This window comes from Psittacula echo, assembly GCF_963264785.1.
Source record: "Psittacula echo genome assembly, chromosome: 3".
Taxonomy (NCBI): Eukaryota; Metazoa; Chordata; class Aves; order Psittaciformes; family Psittacidae; genus Psittacula; species Psittacula echo.
The window spans coordinates 39,258,962-39,272,639 of record NC_137736.1 but is presented as its reverse complement, the minus strand read 5'-3'; the positions used below and the strand labels follow the sequence as shown (position 1 = coordinate 39,272,639).

At 34.8% G+C, this 13,678-nt stretch overlaps 1 protein-coding gene across 1 annotated transcript in view; it reads right to left on the bottom strand.

Moving 5' to 3' along the window:
- Positions 1–13,678, bottom strand: part of CFAP47 (cilia and flagella associated protein 47) — a gene marked incomplete at both ends in the record, with an annotated part of 327,280 nt that overhangs the window by 200,002 nt on the left and 113,600 nt on the right. The window contains 5 exons of the mRNA XM_080613518.1: positions 472–558; positions 1,674–1,762; positions 2,679–2,829; positions 7,974–8,086; positions 8,591–8,725. Coding sequence (XP_080469644.1) covers positions 472–558; positions 1,674–1,762; positions 2,679–2,829; positions 7,974–8,086; positions 8,591–8,725 — 575 coding nt within the window. The remainder of the gene's footprint in view (positions 1–471; positions 559–1,673; positions 1,763–2,678; positions 2,830–7,973; positions 8,087–8,590; positions 8,726–13,678) is intronic.

The following is a 13,678-nucleotide window of genomic DNA, read 5'->3' as shown; positions in this document are numbered from 1 at the left end:
TTTATTATCTTTATCACACTTAGTTTGAACTCTCCTTCTCCTTCCAGATTTCACATGTTAGAAAATCTGTCCATGGTCAGCTAAGTAGTAATGTCTAGACATAAAATTATTTTAACATATCAATACATCTGCACTAATAACCTCTTACCCTATTCTTGCATCTCCAGGAGCCTACTGAACCCGTAACATCTTACATTTCAGCACAATGAGAATTCTAGACACTGCATATTTATAATTAAAAACTTGACCTTACTCTTGCACCTTCAAATATCTCTACCTTCTTCATGCCAAGAATTGAACTAATCCTGTTGCACTGAACTGGAACTAGTTTTCAGAGTTTCAGTCACCTAAGTCATCACAGTTGCCCCTATCCCAGCGTCTTTGTCTTTTCTCTACAGTTATCTGTAAGGTGTTATTAAAATGTTACATAATTCATTATATTATATTTAGCAATTGCCATTTAGAGCTTACCTGAAAGTTTGCTCTTGCTTTGCTTGCTTCACTTGATATACTTTCTCTGGCTGCATTAAGTAACTTGTGGATTCCAGCAAAGTGACCCTGGGGTACGGTAGGTACACATTTTTTAACTTGCAGAATGAAGACAAAATTAAGTTTATTCTTTTAAATGAAGGCTTGGTAAGCAAGCTTATTATTTTCACTTGGAGATACATTAAAAGTACTGCAAAAAAAAACTTTAACAGATTTTTTAAAAAACATAATTAATTAATGTTTTAATTTTCTTCCTTATTTAATAACTTAGAACATTTTGCACAATTTAGGCCAAGACAGTTATCCATATCATAGAACTGATTAAAGACAACCTCGTTGACCACCTCAAGAACTTAAAAAAAAAGACAGATGCTAAATAAACTCATAAGATTCCCACATACAAGGCGTATGCCAGGGCACGTGACTGGAGCAGTGAAAACAATCCTGTCACAGGTGTCTATATCAAACCCATTCTATAGGGGCAAAAGAAATTTAATTTGCAGCTTATGCAACACATATATTAATCAGATCAGTAAAATAAGCTAAAAACATTATTGGAAATGGCTCTTGTAAATAAATCAATTATATGAACCAATCCTTAACTCTATAGACTAAAGACAAAATACGGAGTCAGATCACATACATAGATTTAAACGGGCACAGCTCTCTATCTCTTTTATATTAAGTGAAGCAATATTTATAACTCTGCAGTTGTTACATCTATGATGAATATAAATGAAAAATTAGATTAACTGACAGCGCTGCAAGCTCCAAGGCAAAACCACGTTTTTTTCTTATGCATGCTTAATAATTTAAAACAGCAGGATAAAGCAGATTGGGGAAGGATAAAGCAGACTGGGGAAAAATAACCAACTATTAATTAACATGGTTTGTTTCTCTTTGGAATTCTGCTGGACCTCAGCCAAACACAAAAATACAAGCAAGGTTCATGAACTCCATTTGATTAAAGCTCTAGCTTTATTGCTTACACTGAGATGAATTTCAATTAAGGCTTTTTTATCTTTTTTGTTCATTACAATAGCTTCCACTTCATAGTGCTTGTAACAATTTTGGTAATATAAATCCCTATAATTTAACCTTAAGGTTTTACATTTTTAAGAAGAAGAAGAAAATTATGGAAAAGATTTGATAAAACAGAATGATCATTAAAGATCTGAATCTACCTGAATATGCCATCAGTACTGAAGGGATTGGTAACACTTAGGGTAACTTTCTTCAGCTCATAACATGGGGATTTGCATTTCAATATATCCTAAAACAGAACAAAAAATTGTATCAATATGAAAAAGTTATAAACCTACATTCATGAATTCATAAACAGGGAAACATTACAAAGAATAGAACCATGTGTTTGACTACTGGTTACTACAAAATTAACACAATTTAAGTGCTAGGCTTTATTGCCAGCAAAGAACAGTTGAAGCCTATTCTTCTTAAACATGCATTAAACTTCACCACATTTTAAATACTCTTCCAAATGATAGCACAAGATCAAGAATTGAGCTATCATCCTTCTTCCTTCTTATCATTACATTCTCTCTGTTTTTTTCTCTTGCCCCAATTTGTCTTTCTAACATCAGTGTCTTTTGCTATGGGATAAAGTCTTGTGAAAAAAAAAAAAAGAAAGAAAAAAGAGAGAGATAACTGTATAAACACCATCTAAGTTCAGAAGAGGATCTATCTACACCTGCTCAAGAAATGTTTGATAACAAATGCTGGAACACATGCTTATCTCTGCTCTTAATATTTCTGGGATACATCTTAAATCTACAGAATGTCTAAAGTCACAAATAAACCTAGCAACATCTAACAATATTTTGCTGTCCATCTACATCTGACAGCTGAAATAACTAGGTTGAAGCATATCACCACCTTCACAATGGGATTTCCACAAGCATTCATATTCCAAAAGGGCTGCAGGTCTCTTTTCAGAGCAATCGGAACAAAATTTTAAAATTTATTCAGGATCTAAGTGTGATTTATATCCTTAGGAATCTTAGGTATTCCTCTAGGCTTTTCTCCGCATGTACATAGGCTAATATTGTGTCCTGGGTTCAGCAGTAGCAAACGAAAATTCATGGGTTTCACCTCGGTTCACTTTTGTTTGATATAAGGTACAGAAGAACAGTATTTTTGTGGCAATGTTAAGCATACACACATAAACTTACAGCAGGCTCAATATGGTTGACTTCAGATTTCAGAAAGAATGTCAGTGTGGCACCATCTATTCCACCCACATTCCTTGAGACCAGTAGCAACATTGCTTCAGCAGGGTGTAGAAAGCGACTAGTGAATTCCACATTTATAGCTGCTTGTCTCCTAGCAAAATAATAACAATAATAACAGTTTAAATAGTTTGGCACAACATTTTGACTCAGAAATTACTCAGAAATATCAATTCAGAAGCACATTTTAGACTCTTTGTAAGAGAAAGAGGCAAGAAAATAAGTAATTTGTTTCTTCTGGAAACAATCTCCTACCTAAAAGGACCTGAAAACATTCTAGTAAAAGAACTATATAGATAGAAAAAGAAAAATTTTGAGTCCTTATTGCTTTTTATGACCTCAACATGTAGCTTAATTTTTCTTCCCACACGCACTAGCACAGAAAGTTCTCTTTCCTTATATTATTACCCTAAGTTAACAACTGATTTACTTTATCCTCCTGCTTGAACAGGTTTTTGTAAGGTAAACAGCCAGGTATCCTGTTATAGAATCATACAATAGTTAGGGTTGGAAAGGACCTGAAGATCATCTAGTTCCAGCCCCCCTGCCATGGGCAGGGAAAATCGGGGAAAAAAATCCTCAAAAAAGGATTCAGCAGAACTCAGAAAAGCTCACCCAACTGCAGAAAGGATGACTATAGGCAATAGAATTAATCCAGTAGGATTTCTAGGCTCAACACATAGGATAAGGGAGTATGATACTGGGCAAAGTTCTTCCTAAGGCCAAAGTCTCAGGATGTCAGTTCTGAGAATCAGTTATGAAATCCTGGAAGTTCTTACAGCATTCATGTTCCTGTTGCAGAGCCCCCAGACATCATTTTTGACAGTGAAGAGTTACTAAGCCACCCAGAGTCTGTGGCTACTAAGTCACCCTGCCACTCAAAACATCCTGGAAAATGCATCCTGGGACTGCAGGCTCCCAGACAAGAATACTGCCTGAGACATCCACTTCGAAAACCACTTTAAGGATCAAGTTTTAAAGAGTCTGTTCTTGTCACAAATAAGAATGACAGGGAAATGGAGTGTATGGAGCATTCTGCCTGATCTTAGCCCTCTGGCTTTTGCAACAGCAGAGAAAACTGATTTGAAATGTCTATATATGCATGTCTACACAGAAGAGAGCTTAGACACCTTTATGCTATTACTGTTGTGAACTGCAAGTTGATAGGTCACAGTGCGGTATCCTGCAGAGTGGGAATCTCAGATGAAAGATTAATTACATTATATGCAAGGTATGACACTTAGCTACACTGAGAATGTTCTGATGCATCCCAAAAGCCAGAGCAGAATGACAGTACAGTCTCTGGAAGATTTCCCTGATGTTCAGCTGGTTAGGATTAAGGCCAATTTCATCTTGACCAATTGATATAAAATATTCATTCTTGACAGATATGGAGCATAGGTGGCAAGGTTTTGCTAGTAGGGGGCTGTAGAGGCAGCCTCTGTGAGAAGAGATGGGGAGCTGTCCTGTGCAGGACACAAATGGTTCTGGCTGGTGCCATAATGGATCCAGATGAGTCCATCAGCCAAGCTGGTGTCACCTCTGTGAAAGCGTATTTAAGGGCAAAAACATCAGAAGGGCAGAGGAGTAAGGAAAAAGAGTAAGAAACAGCAGTGGAAACATCAAGATCAGAAAAGTAGAGGGAGGGTGCTCCAGCTGCCAGAGCAGATAATTCCCTGTAGCACGTGGAGAGGGCTACACTGGAGCAGACATCCACGCTGCAATCCATGGAGAGTCCCATGCCAGAGCAGTTAAACATTTCCTGAAGTAACTGTGATCCATGGATGGCTCACGCTGGAGCAAATTTTTTCCTGAAGGACTACAGCCCATGGCAGGACCCACAGAGCAGGAGAAAAGCATGAGGAGGAAGAAGAAGCAGAGAGGAACTGTTACAAAGTTACAAATGGCTGAAGCCATTTGCTCATCGTTACACCCTGTGCCATTCAGGATGGCAGGGAGAGAAGGTAAGAAGACTCAGGAATGAGAGAGTGAAGCTCAGTTTGAGGGAAAAGGGTGGGGAAGACATGAGGTAATGTTTTAATTTTTATCTTTGTTTCCTACTACAAAAGTCTATTTTAATTGAAAATTAACTAAAACAATTTCACCTAAGTTGAGCCTGGTTTTCCTGTGATGGTCACTGCTAAGCAGTGTCCCCATCTTTCTCAACTCACAAATTTTTCTAGCGTTTTTTTTTCTCTCCCATTCTGTTGAGTATATGGAGTAAGAGAATGTCTAGATAAGTGTCTGGTAGCCAGCCAAGTTTAACCCATCACAACCATTTATGAGTTTCTCCAGCTAGTAGTGGACCACAGAATGCATTGTCATGATTCTTTGAAAATACAGATAGAAATATACTACATATTTCTATCACTTTGCTACTGTTACTTTAAAATCTCTATTTAATGCTGCACCACTGCTTCCTAATATATTTAAGTAACCCCTCTTCATTACCCTTTGCCTTTCCTCTCAATTTTTTCCCTGATCTGTTTAGCTTATCAGTTTCCTGCAATTCATCTCCCCTGGAAAGTAAACGCAGTTTTTTCAGAATGGGCCTTCATCTACAGAATCATCCAGGCCAAACATGCTCACACAGCAGGTCCAACAGGATTAGTCAGTCACAGTTATTCCTCATTAGTGATTACAATGACCCACAGTCATCTCAAATCCAATTATAGTTACTTCTAAATATAGGAATTTGGCAGCTAATTACAGGCATATCTCTATGCATAATGTCTTTCTAAAAGTCTTCCAGCTCTCCAATCAGAAGACTGACAAGTTTCAGTTTCTTTAGCCTCCCTATCAAGACTATAGTTCTTTTCAGCTGTAATTGCCTGAACTCTCATGAGTGAATGTTCTCTGAACTGCTAATATTTCCCTTGACCTTCTACCCCGACACTTTGGTAAAGCAAGCTTTACAAATTGACTGAAGCTCTACAGCAGGCCTTCACTAGGCAACAGTTGCTATTTTTAACTGCTTTGTCTTTATTAGCTTATCTAAAGGACCTGTTATTTCAGAGATAAAAAATCTCCCTAGCATCAAGCTAGCTTGCAGTGAAGGACAAACTAGTGATGAAGGCATATCCATATCTAAACATAATATTCATAAATTCATAACGAACAGTTTCAATTTGGGGAATAAGAATGTAGAGTTATCTGACCTTATGTTTTCTGAACCATTACAGATACTCAGAAAGTTTTAACATATACCTCCAGTTTTCACTGTAGAAATGTTCTCTGATACAGCAAGTAGGCTATCCTAATTTTTAGTGATTTTTAACACATTGATTAATCTGCCTTCAATCCCATATTTATGGATTATTTACTTCAAAAAGTAGAACAAAGAAATTTAATGTGAAGTGCTTATTTCTAGCTATCGCTTATTCCTAAACAGGTTATAGTCATTCTCATTAAAAAAACCCCAAAACCTCTATTAGGCTTCACTAATACACTCACATCAAATGTCTTACTGAATATACTGAAAATTCTCCCTTTTTATTTAGGCCATAGGTTTTTGGTTTTTTGTTTTTTGTTTTTTTTTTTTTTTTTTAATAGAAGTCTGTTACAAGCCTACCTACTATCTCTGAGTTTCTCTGAAAGCATTCTTTCCAAAGAAAGCAGAACATTCTTTCCTACAAATCCTCTACCATTTTGCACTAATAGCAATAAGCCTACACATAATCAGTTACAGCTGTGTTAGTTTATTATTCACATTACTATCACTTCCAAACTCACCTGTGAGATCATGAACTAATAAAAAACACCTACAAGACTCCCACCCCTACACTGGAATTCTCAAACACATCCATCAGAATATTAAGAAAGCTGTTAAGTACAAAGAACCTATTTTTCACTTAGTGACCAAGACTACAAGTAAGGTTACTTGATGATCTTAAAGGTCTTTTCCAACCTAGCTGATTCTGTGACTCTATGATTATGATAAACTCTACAGAAGTCACCAGTGGATGACTGGCATTTCCACAAGCTTTTATTATCATTGCAGGTTTTCAAATGTTTGTTGTTATATATAATGTCAAGCAGGTGAGTGACAAGATTTTTCACAATTACTTGTGTCTTGGTTTTTCAGGGTGTTTTTAAAGGCGAAGTGAAAAACAACAATGGTTGTTTTCAACCTTTCAGAGAAACATGATATTTACAAGGATTACACTTTTATGTTAATTTTCATTTGAAGTAATTGCAGCAAAAATGGAAATCAAATCAATATAACATTACTTGTTGTCCCTTTTGCATGTCATTTGAAATATTAATCATCCTTAAAGTGCACTGTATTTATGTTGACTATTCTGGAATTTGACAATATATATTTGATTTTTTTCTTCTTCACAGGTTATTTTCATACAAATGTTAACCTGTGTTTTCCTTTCCTAGACAATCTCTAATCCATTTTCTCTCCAAAGGAATATCTTAAATAGATTCGCAGCCTGAACTTAAAAACTCATAACTGACAGCCAGAGTAACTGCTAATCTTGTCCTCTCTGGTTAAACGGGGATTACTGAACTTCCTGTATGCAGTCATAAAGACATAGCGCATAAAAAAAAAAGAAAACCATAATTAGTGAACAAAAAGAAAAAGATGGCAATATACCATGAGTATTTATGATACCAAAATGTTAACAACCTAGTATTTTACCAAAATTAAATATCTCCAAAATCCTTGCATGGCTTTCAGAAATGCAAGAGTTTCCATCTCTGTGGGGAAAAAGGATGGAGGCAAAAAGAAGCAGTGTAACAAGATTATAAAACCTGTGTCATGGGCTCCTAAATTCCTAGCCATTAAGAAACAAAACCTGAAATCTTAGAAGAAAGAAGTTTTACCTTCTCATGCTTCCACAATGCATTAATGTAAAAACCTGTGAATCAAGTTCAGAGCAGATAACTTTGACTGGGAAAAAAAAAAAAATAGCTGATTCAAGCTGAAAATTAAAGCTTTCAATACACATTGCAATAAAAATATGTTTTGGACACAGATTACTCCTCTAATGATCTGAAAGTTTGTATTCTGCTCTTAAAGCTATCTATTGAGCTAAAGTGCAAATGTCCCACTGAAAAAATACTCTGGACTTCTTCTAGGTTTAGGAAAAAAGCCTTATCTTTATATTGACTAATTTTGCCGTTTGCAGTTGAACACATTTCTAGTGTTCCACCACTATTAAATTAGTAGTTTATATTTCCATAATGCTAGACTTGTTAATGACGAAAAAAAACCAAAACATTACTTACTTAGGGGCAATGGTGACAGTGTTCCCTTTGGGTAATGAGAAATCATTGGCATCTCTTCCAACAAGAATAGCGTTGTACACCAAAGTTTTGCAGCTTGGGTTTTTCAGACGCACCTATCACAACAACAATATCAGCCTATTTTTACTCAATTTTTCAAGTATAAAAGGTGTGTTCTGCAGCTAAGTTCCAAAATACAGACTAAGGATTTCACAAAATAAGAAAGTACTTCAAATATTTAGGTAGACCATTTTTCTTCTAAATGAGCATGGACTTCCCATAGACTATCCAACCTCAGTTTTTCTGGGTACTCTTTTTGCAGTATACACTACCCTCCTATGCCTGTTAATCTCTTATTCCTCTCTTTTACCTCAGATTTGTCAGATTTGTAGATTTTTATTGTGTTTACAAGCAAAGGTAAAAAACAGCAATGGAATTCAGAATCCCAAATCTGAAGAGATTAAAAAAGAAAATGCATACTTCCATCTTTTACATTTAGTAGTCAAATGACATGAAATCCATTGATTCATTGTTGTAGTATACACATACTATAAACACAGATATACATACAATGCTTTGGCCTTGTACTGCTACAAATCTAAATTCAGTGGTATTAGTACCTGTTTAATAACAGTTGCATGGAGAGCACCTGTAAATTCTATGGTGTTCTTGGGTAAGTAGTGAGGGAGACTTTCATGTAGGTAGACACATAGAATAAGCATCATGACTGGGTTTGGATCACAGATGTCACTGGCCTAATATTGGAAAGAAAAAAGGAAAAATAACCAGACATACTGTTAAAATTTTACCTGTACAGTTTAGAGATTTGAAGACTAAACAAAAAAAGTTATGGTAATTCTTATTACAAACATATTTTCAACCTAACTTTTAATAACTGGATTAGGCACATAGCTAAGATGAATATGAATCTTGACAATGCACAAAAAAGCTAATTCTTGAAGACCACTGACCTGCTCTGGTAATAAACCTAGGATAAAAATTAAAACCACCTTTTTTTCCACACAGTTCAGCAGAAACAGAGGCTCCTCTTTTGAAAATGAAGCATAATGAAAAAGCAAGTAAAATTCACTGACTGGAAAAAACATTCGTATTTATTATCTTTAAAAAAACCCAAAACAAAACAAACAAACAAAAAAACACCCCTCTTTTAAAATCTTTTGGTTTATTCTGCAAAATACCATCCCAAGTACATCTACATATACTTTTGCAACTGTTTATGAAGACATTATCACTATCCAACTAACAATTATATAGTTATTTTTATTGAGATGACAAATTGCTTTACAAAAGGTAGCAAGTATTAATGCATCTTAAATATTTTATTTACAGAAATGAATTTAAATGGCAACTGTGAAACTTGTCAAAGCTTTAGTACTCAGCAATTCTGGTAAGTCATTGAAAAGAGAGAGGCAGAAACTTCTCCATCAAATACATGAACTTTTCAGAAAGCTAATCAAACAGTAAAGGGACTTAATGATTTAAGCAGTTTCCCAAAAATACAGGCAGGAAAGATTTGGCTACAGATATAAATAAACAAGATTCTATACTTCCTAAATCAAAAAAATTAAAGTAAGTCTTTTAAAACTTATTGATTAGCAACTTATATAATATAGAGTATTATAATGAAGTTGTCTATAATATACTAAATAAAATTTACAACTGCAGTTAATTTCTCTCCTGAATTAAATATGAAGTCATACTGAAAAATACACACACTTGGGAGCAGATTTAAGCAGCAAACCACTTCATTAAATTGCCACATGCCACATATCATCCCATTAAAAGGTGCTTTTTTTCATTGAAGACATTTTATTTGGATCCCTTACATAACTAACAGTCATTCACTATGGCAGTATTTTGAAAAAGACCCTCTTTGCCTAATGCCTAGAAAGTGATTACCATTCTAAATCCCCTCACCTTACAGGAAAATCTTTGCCTAGTTCTCAAGCAAAAAACTCAGATCTATTGGGCTGTTGCTGACTGTCAGTGTCATCCTCTCTAAGCAGCTTGGATAAGCGGCACATAAATACAGGTAATCTCATACCACCACTCTAGAATAAAGCTTCCTTCTTCATGGTTTCGTCATATCATGAATTTGCAACTACAAACCATTCAAAGAACAGATTGAGCGCATTTTTATTTTAATATTGACCTGTACATTACTTAGAAGCATTGCATATATATAAAGTCAATGTCTTTCAGATCTCCAGGGTCATTTAAGACAGCAAGAAAATAGGTATGAGACACTTTCAAATCCCAAGACTTTATCTTATGAAAAGTAGCTTACTACTTGTTTCTTTAAATCACTAGGAACTCAAGAACCTCTATGAGATACTTCATATACAAATAGTTAAGCAATAAAGAAAAAGCCTTCTCTAGTCAGCAACTATTGAAAGTTTTGCATCCATTTCTAAGGACATGAACAAACAAGTCTCAAATGATATTACATTCTTTTGTAGTACAAGGATATGTAGGAAGACGACATTACATTGCACTGTCCTAACAACAGGGAAAAAAAGACAAAATTAAACAAAACTATCTTAAATGGCACACCTTTTTGTTTATCTGAAATAGGAACGTGGAGCAATACGTAACCGGTTTTATTTGGAACACCAGCTTTATTTGCACAAGGTTTTATTTACACCACCAGTTGAATTTAGAAACATGCATACTATATGGATCTGAATCTGTCTCATAAGCATGTACATGGTAGGCATATCAATGGAAAAAGATCTAGAAAAACATCTGAGCTTTTAGGCAAAAAGGGAAATCAAGAGTTGCATGGAATTAACAGCGTGCTCTCAGTGTTCACCGTCGTCCATCCTTCAAAAACTACTGCAAGCAATAACATCTCCCACCCACATTAGCCCACACTGTGTCACAAAATCACGTGACTTGGTAACAGCACACAGGTCTCTTCAGATGAGCAACAGTCACATGACAGCTGCATACATATATCTTCCATGTGTACAAAAAACTCTTGTGTGCATTGTAAGCACAAACATATTTGCTGATTCAAGGCTAGCAAGCTATCGATAAACTCAATATACAATTTCCCTGCTTTTCTGCATGCACATACTTCCCTCAAGCAGACCTTTATAGAGAGGGCCTTGTAACATAACCCAAGAAACCTGCAAGCCTTGAACTTATTAGATATGAAGCAAAAACTCACAGTAGAAGAGTGTACAGTGATTCTGTGAGATCCCTCAGGAGAATAGAGCAATTCTAACTGAAATTTGCTAGATGACTCCAGCTGTGGTAGCATGGACAGAGAATGTGATACTCCAATGGAAGCTTTGGTTATCTTTTCTGGGTAAGGTAAAAATGCAGTAAAAATGGTAATGTGATACTTTTGATTAAGTCAGATTTATAAAAAAAATTAAAGATTAAAGATTAAAGATGCAGTCCATCTAATTAAATGTGACATTATTTGAACTATCTTGAATAAGGAGCCCAGGTTTTTGTCACAACAACTCTTATAAAAAGAACAAAGTTTTAAAAATATTTCACAAAAAAGTTCTCTCTCTAGATAAAAATACATCGTGTTCATGGGTGCATTTTCTTACTGCTGTACCTTTTCAGGACCAAAAACCCTTAAAAACTATGAGGATAAAGTTGTATCAGCTTAATTTTCTTTTCTTACTTTGTCAGTAAAGACTCATTTTAATATTTATTATGAATATCACAAATATTTCCAGGGATCTCTGAGAATAACAGATATTCCTATACATTAATATTTCTTCTATGAACTACATTATACCAAGTTTTCACAGGATGACACTTCCAGCTACACAATATTTTATTTTTATGACCAACTATATTCTTGTCCTCAACATGAGATGATGTTTATTGCCTAAATGGAGCTTTAGAGGAAAAAACTGCTTCAAATCTTTTCTTAATTGAGTCTTATGAGGCAATTTTCATAATGAATCATCTATTACTACCTAACTATTCCATGATTCTATGATTACAGAACCTCAATACTCTCCAGCAGATTAATCAAGGGAATGTTCATTATTTCTAAAACAGTAGGATAAAGAAAACAGAGCAGCTATTTAGTCAATCACCTGCTCACTGATGTGAATCTATGTAGAAATATTATTTGCGTTAGTTAATATTTCACCTTTGTATATGTCTGCTTCTAGATGAGCCAATTCTGCATTTTACTGAATGGAAAAAATGTTACACACTTGGATTATAACCAGAAAATGTAGCAATTTTCTTAATCCAATAAAATTTTTGTACAGATTATATTTTCCTCTTCAGTATTAAGAAGATAAAATGAATAATAAATATCCAGATTCCTGAAACATCTTAAAAAAATATGACTTAATTAAGAGTGTTCTTAAACTATGGTTAACTATACAAATATGATTTAAAGTTATGTTTTTCTTTCTTTTCCATGTATATGTCTTGAGGACTATAAAAAAATATCTTTAGCAATATAAAAAATATCTTTAGCAATTACTTAGCAATTCCTTTTTTGTCATTTCAAAGAACAGAAAATTCTAGCAATAAAAAAAAATAAAATCAGTGGGAGATAAGGCTAAAATAGTCAGCTCAATAAAGTAACTCCATGGGAAGAACAAGGCCTATGTGGATTCTCACTAGGAACCTTGAAGCAAAAGAAAAAGTTTCATTCTCATTATCAGAAATTTTTGGATAACTTCAGTTACTCTGTGACCCAAATATTAATAAGAGTTTGGGAAAAGACATCACATTTCTTAGTCACATGGGCTGAAAAGGAGAGAAAACTTTTTGGCCTCCTCTGGACTGTCTTTAGTGCAGCAAAAGAGATGCATAGACATATCTATCATCTTAACTATCTTAGTTAATTTTTATTTCCAAGTTAAAGATTTATACTACAGCATACATTGCAGCACTTCTACAAACCAGCCTATTCAACTTCCTAATTAGTAAAAGCTCAAGATGCAATACAACACCCTGTGAAAAAGTAAACATACATTCCAAAGGACAGAACTCAACAGCCAGACTATCTTCAGATTTTGCAGAAAAGCCCTTGTTCCTCTAGCTAGTTCCTTCTGCTGGTATAGCTATAAACAGCTTCACAAATGTCCCTTGTTAGAATGCAAAAACAGCTGTAATGATATTGAACAAAGATCCACAAGATCTAAGTGCTACTGATCTCCATGGAATATCAGAGGCTCGGTATCCCACCATTCTGCCTCTGCCAACAGAGCAGTTGCTTGAGAAAAGAATAAAGGAAATTCGGCAAATATAAAGTGGTCTTTACATTGACGTAATTTGTCAGCTTCTGGAAATTAGTTGCTTAAGGATTTATTTATTATTGTTGAACACCTCTCTGTCGCCATTTTAAATTCTTCCCTTTTTTCATTCTTTATATACAGAATTAAGCTTGCCATTAACAGTTTATTAATTTGTCTTAATTAGAAACTGCTTGTTGCACTTTCTTCCTCTTTTAAGGTTATTAAAATGCAGTATTAGCTGAAATTTATTGCCTGAAACATAGGACCATATAAAGTAGCTGAGATTTAAGTCCTAAAACTCTAAGAAAGAAAAATGATGCATCACAGACCACAAGTACAAATAGCTCCACCCTCAAACAGCTGCTTCTTGATGACTGACAGATTGGCAACTGACCAAGTTTTCTTCAGTAACAAAAGATGCATTCTGACATAATTTTGGGAGGAAAAAGGGTATGAAGG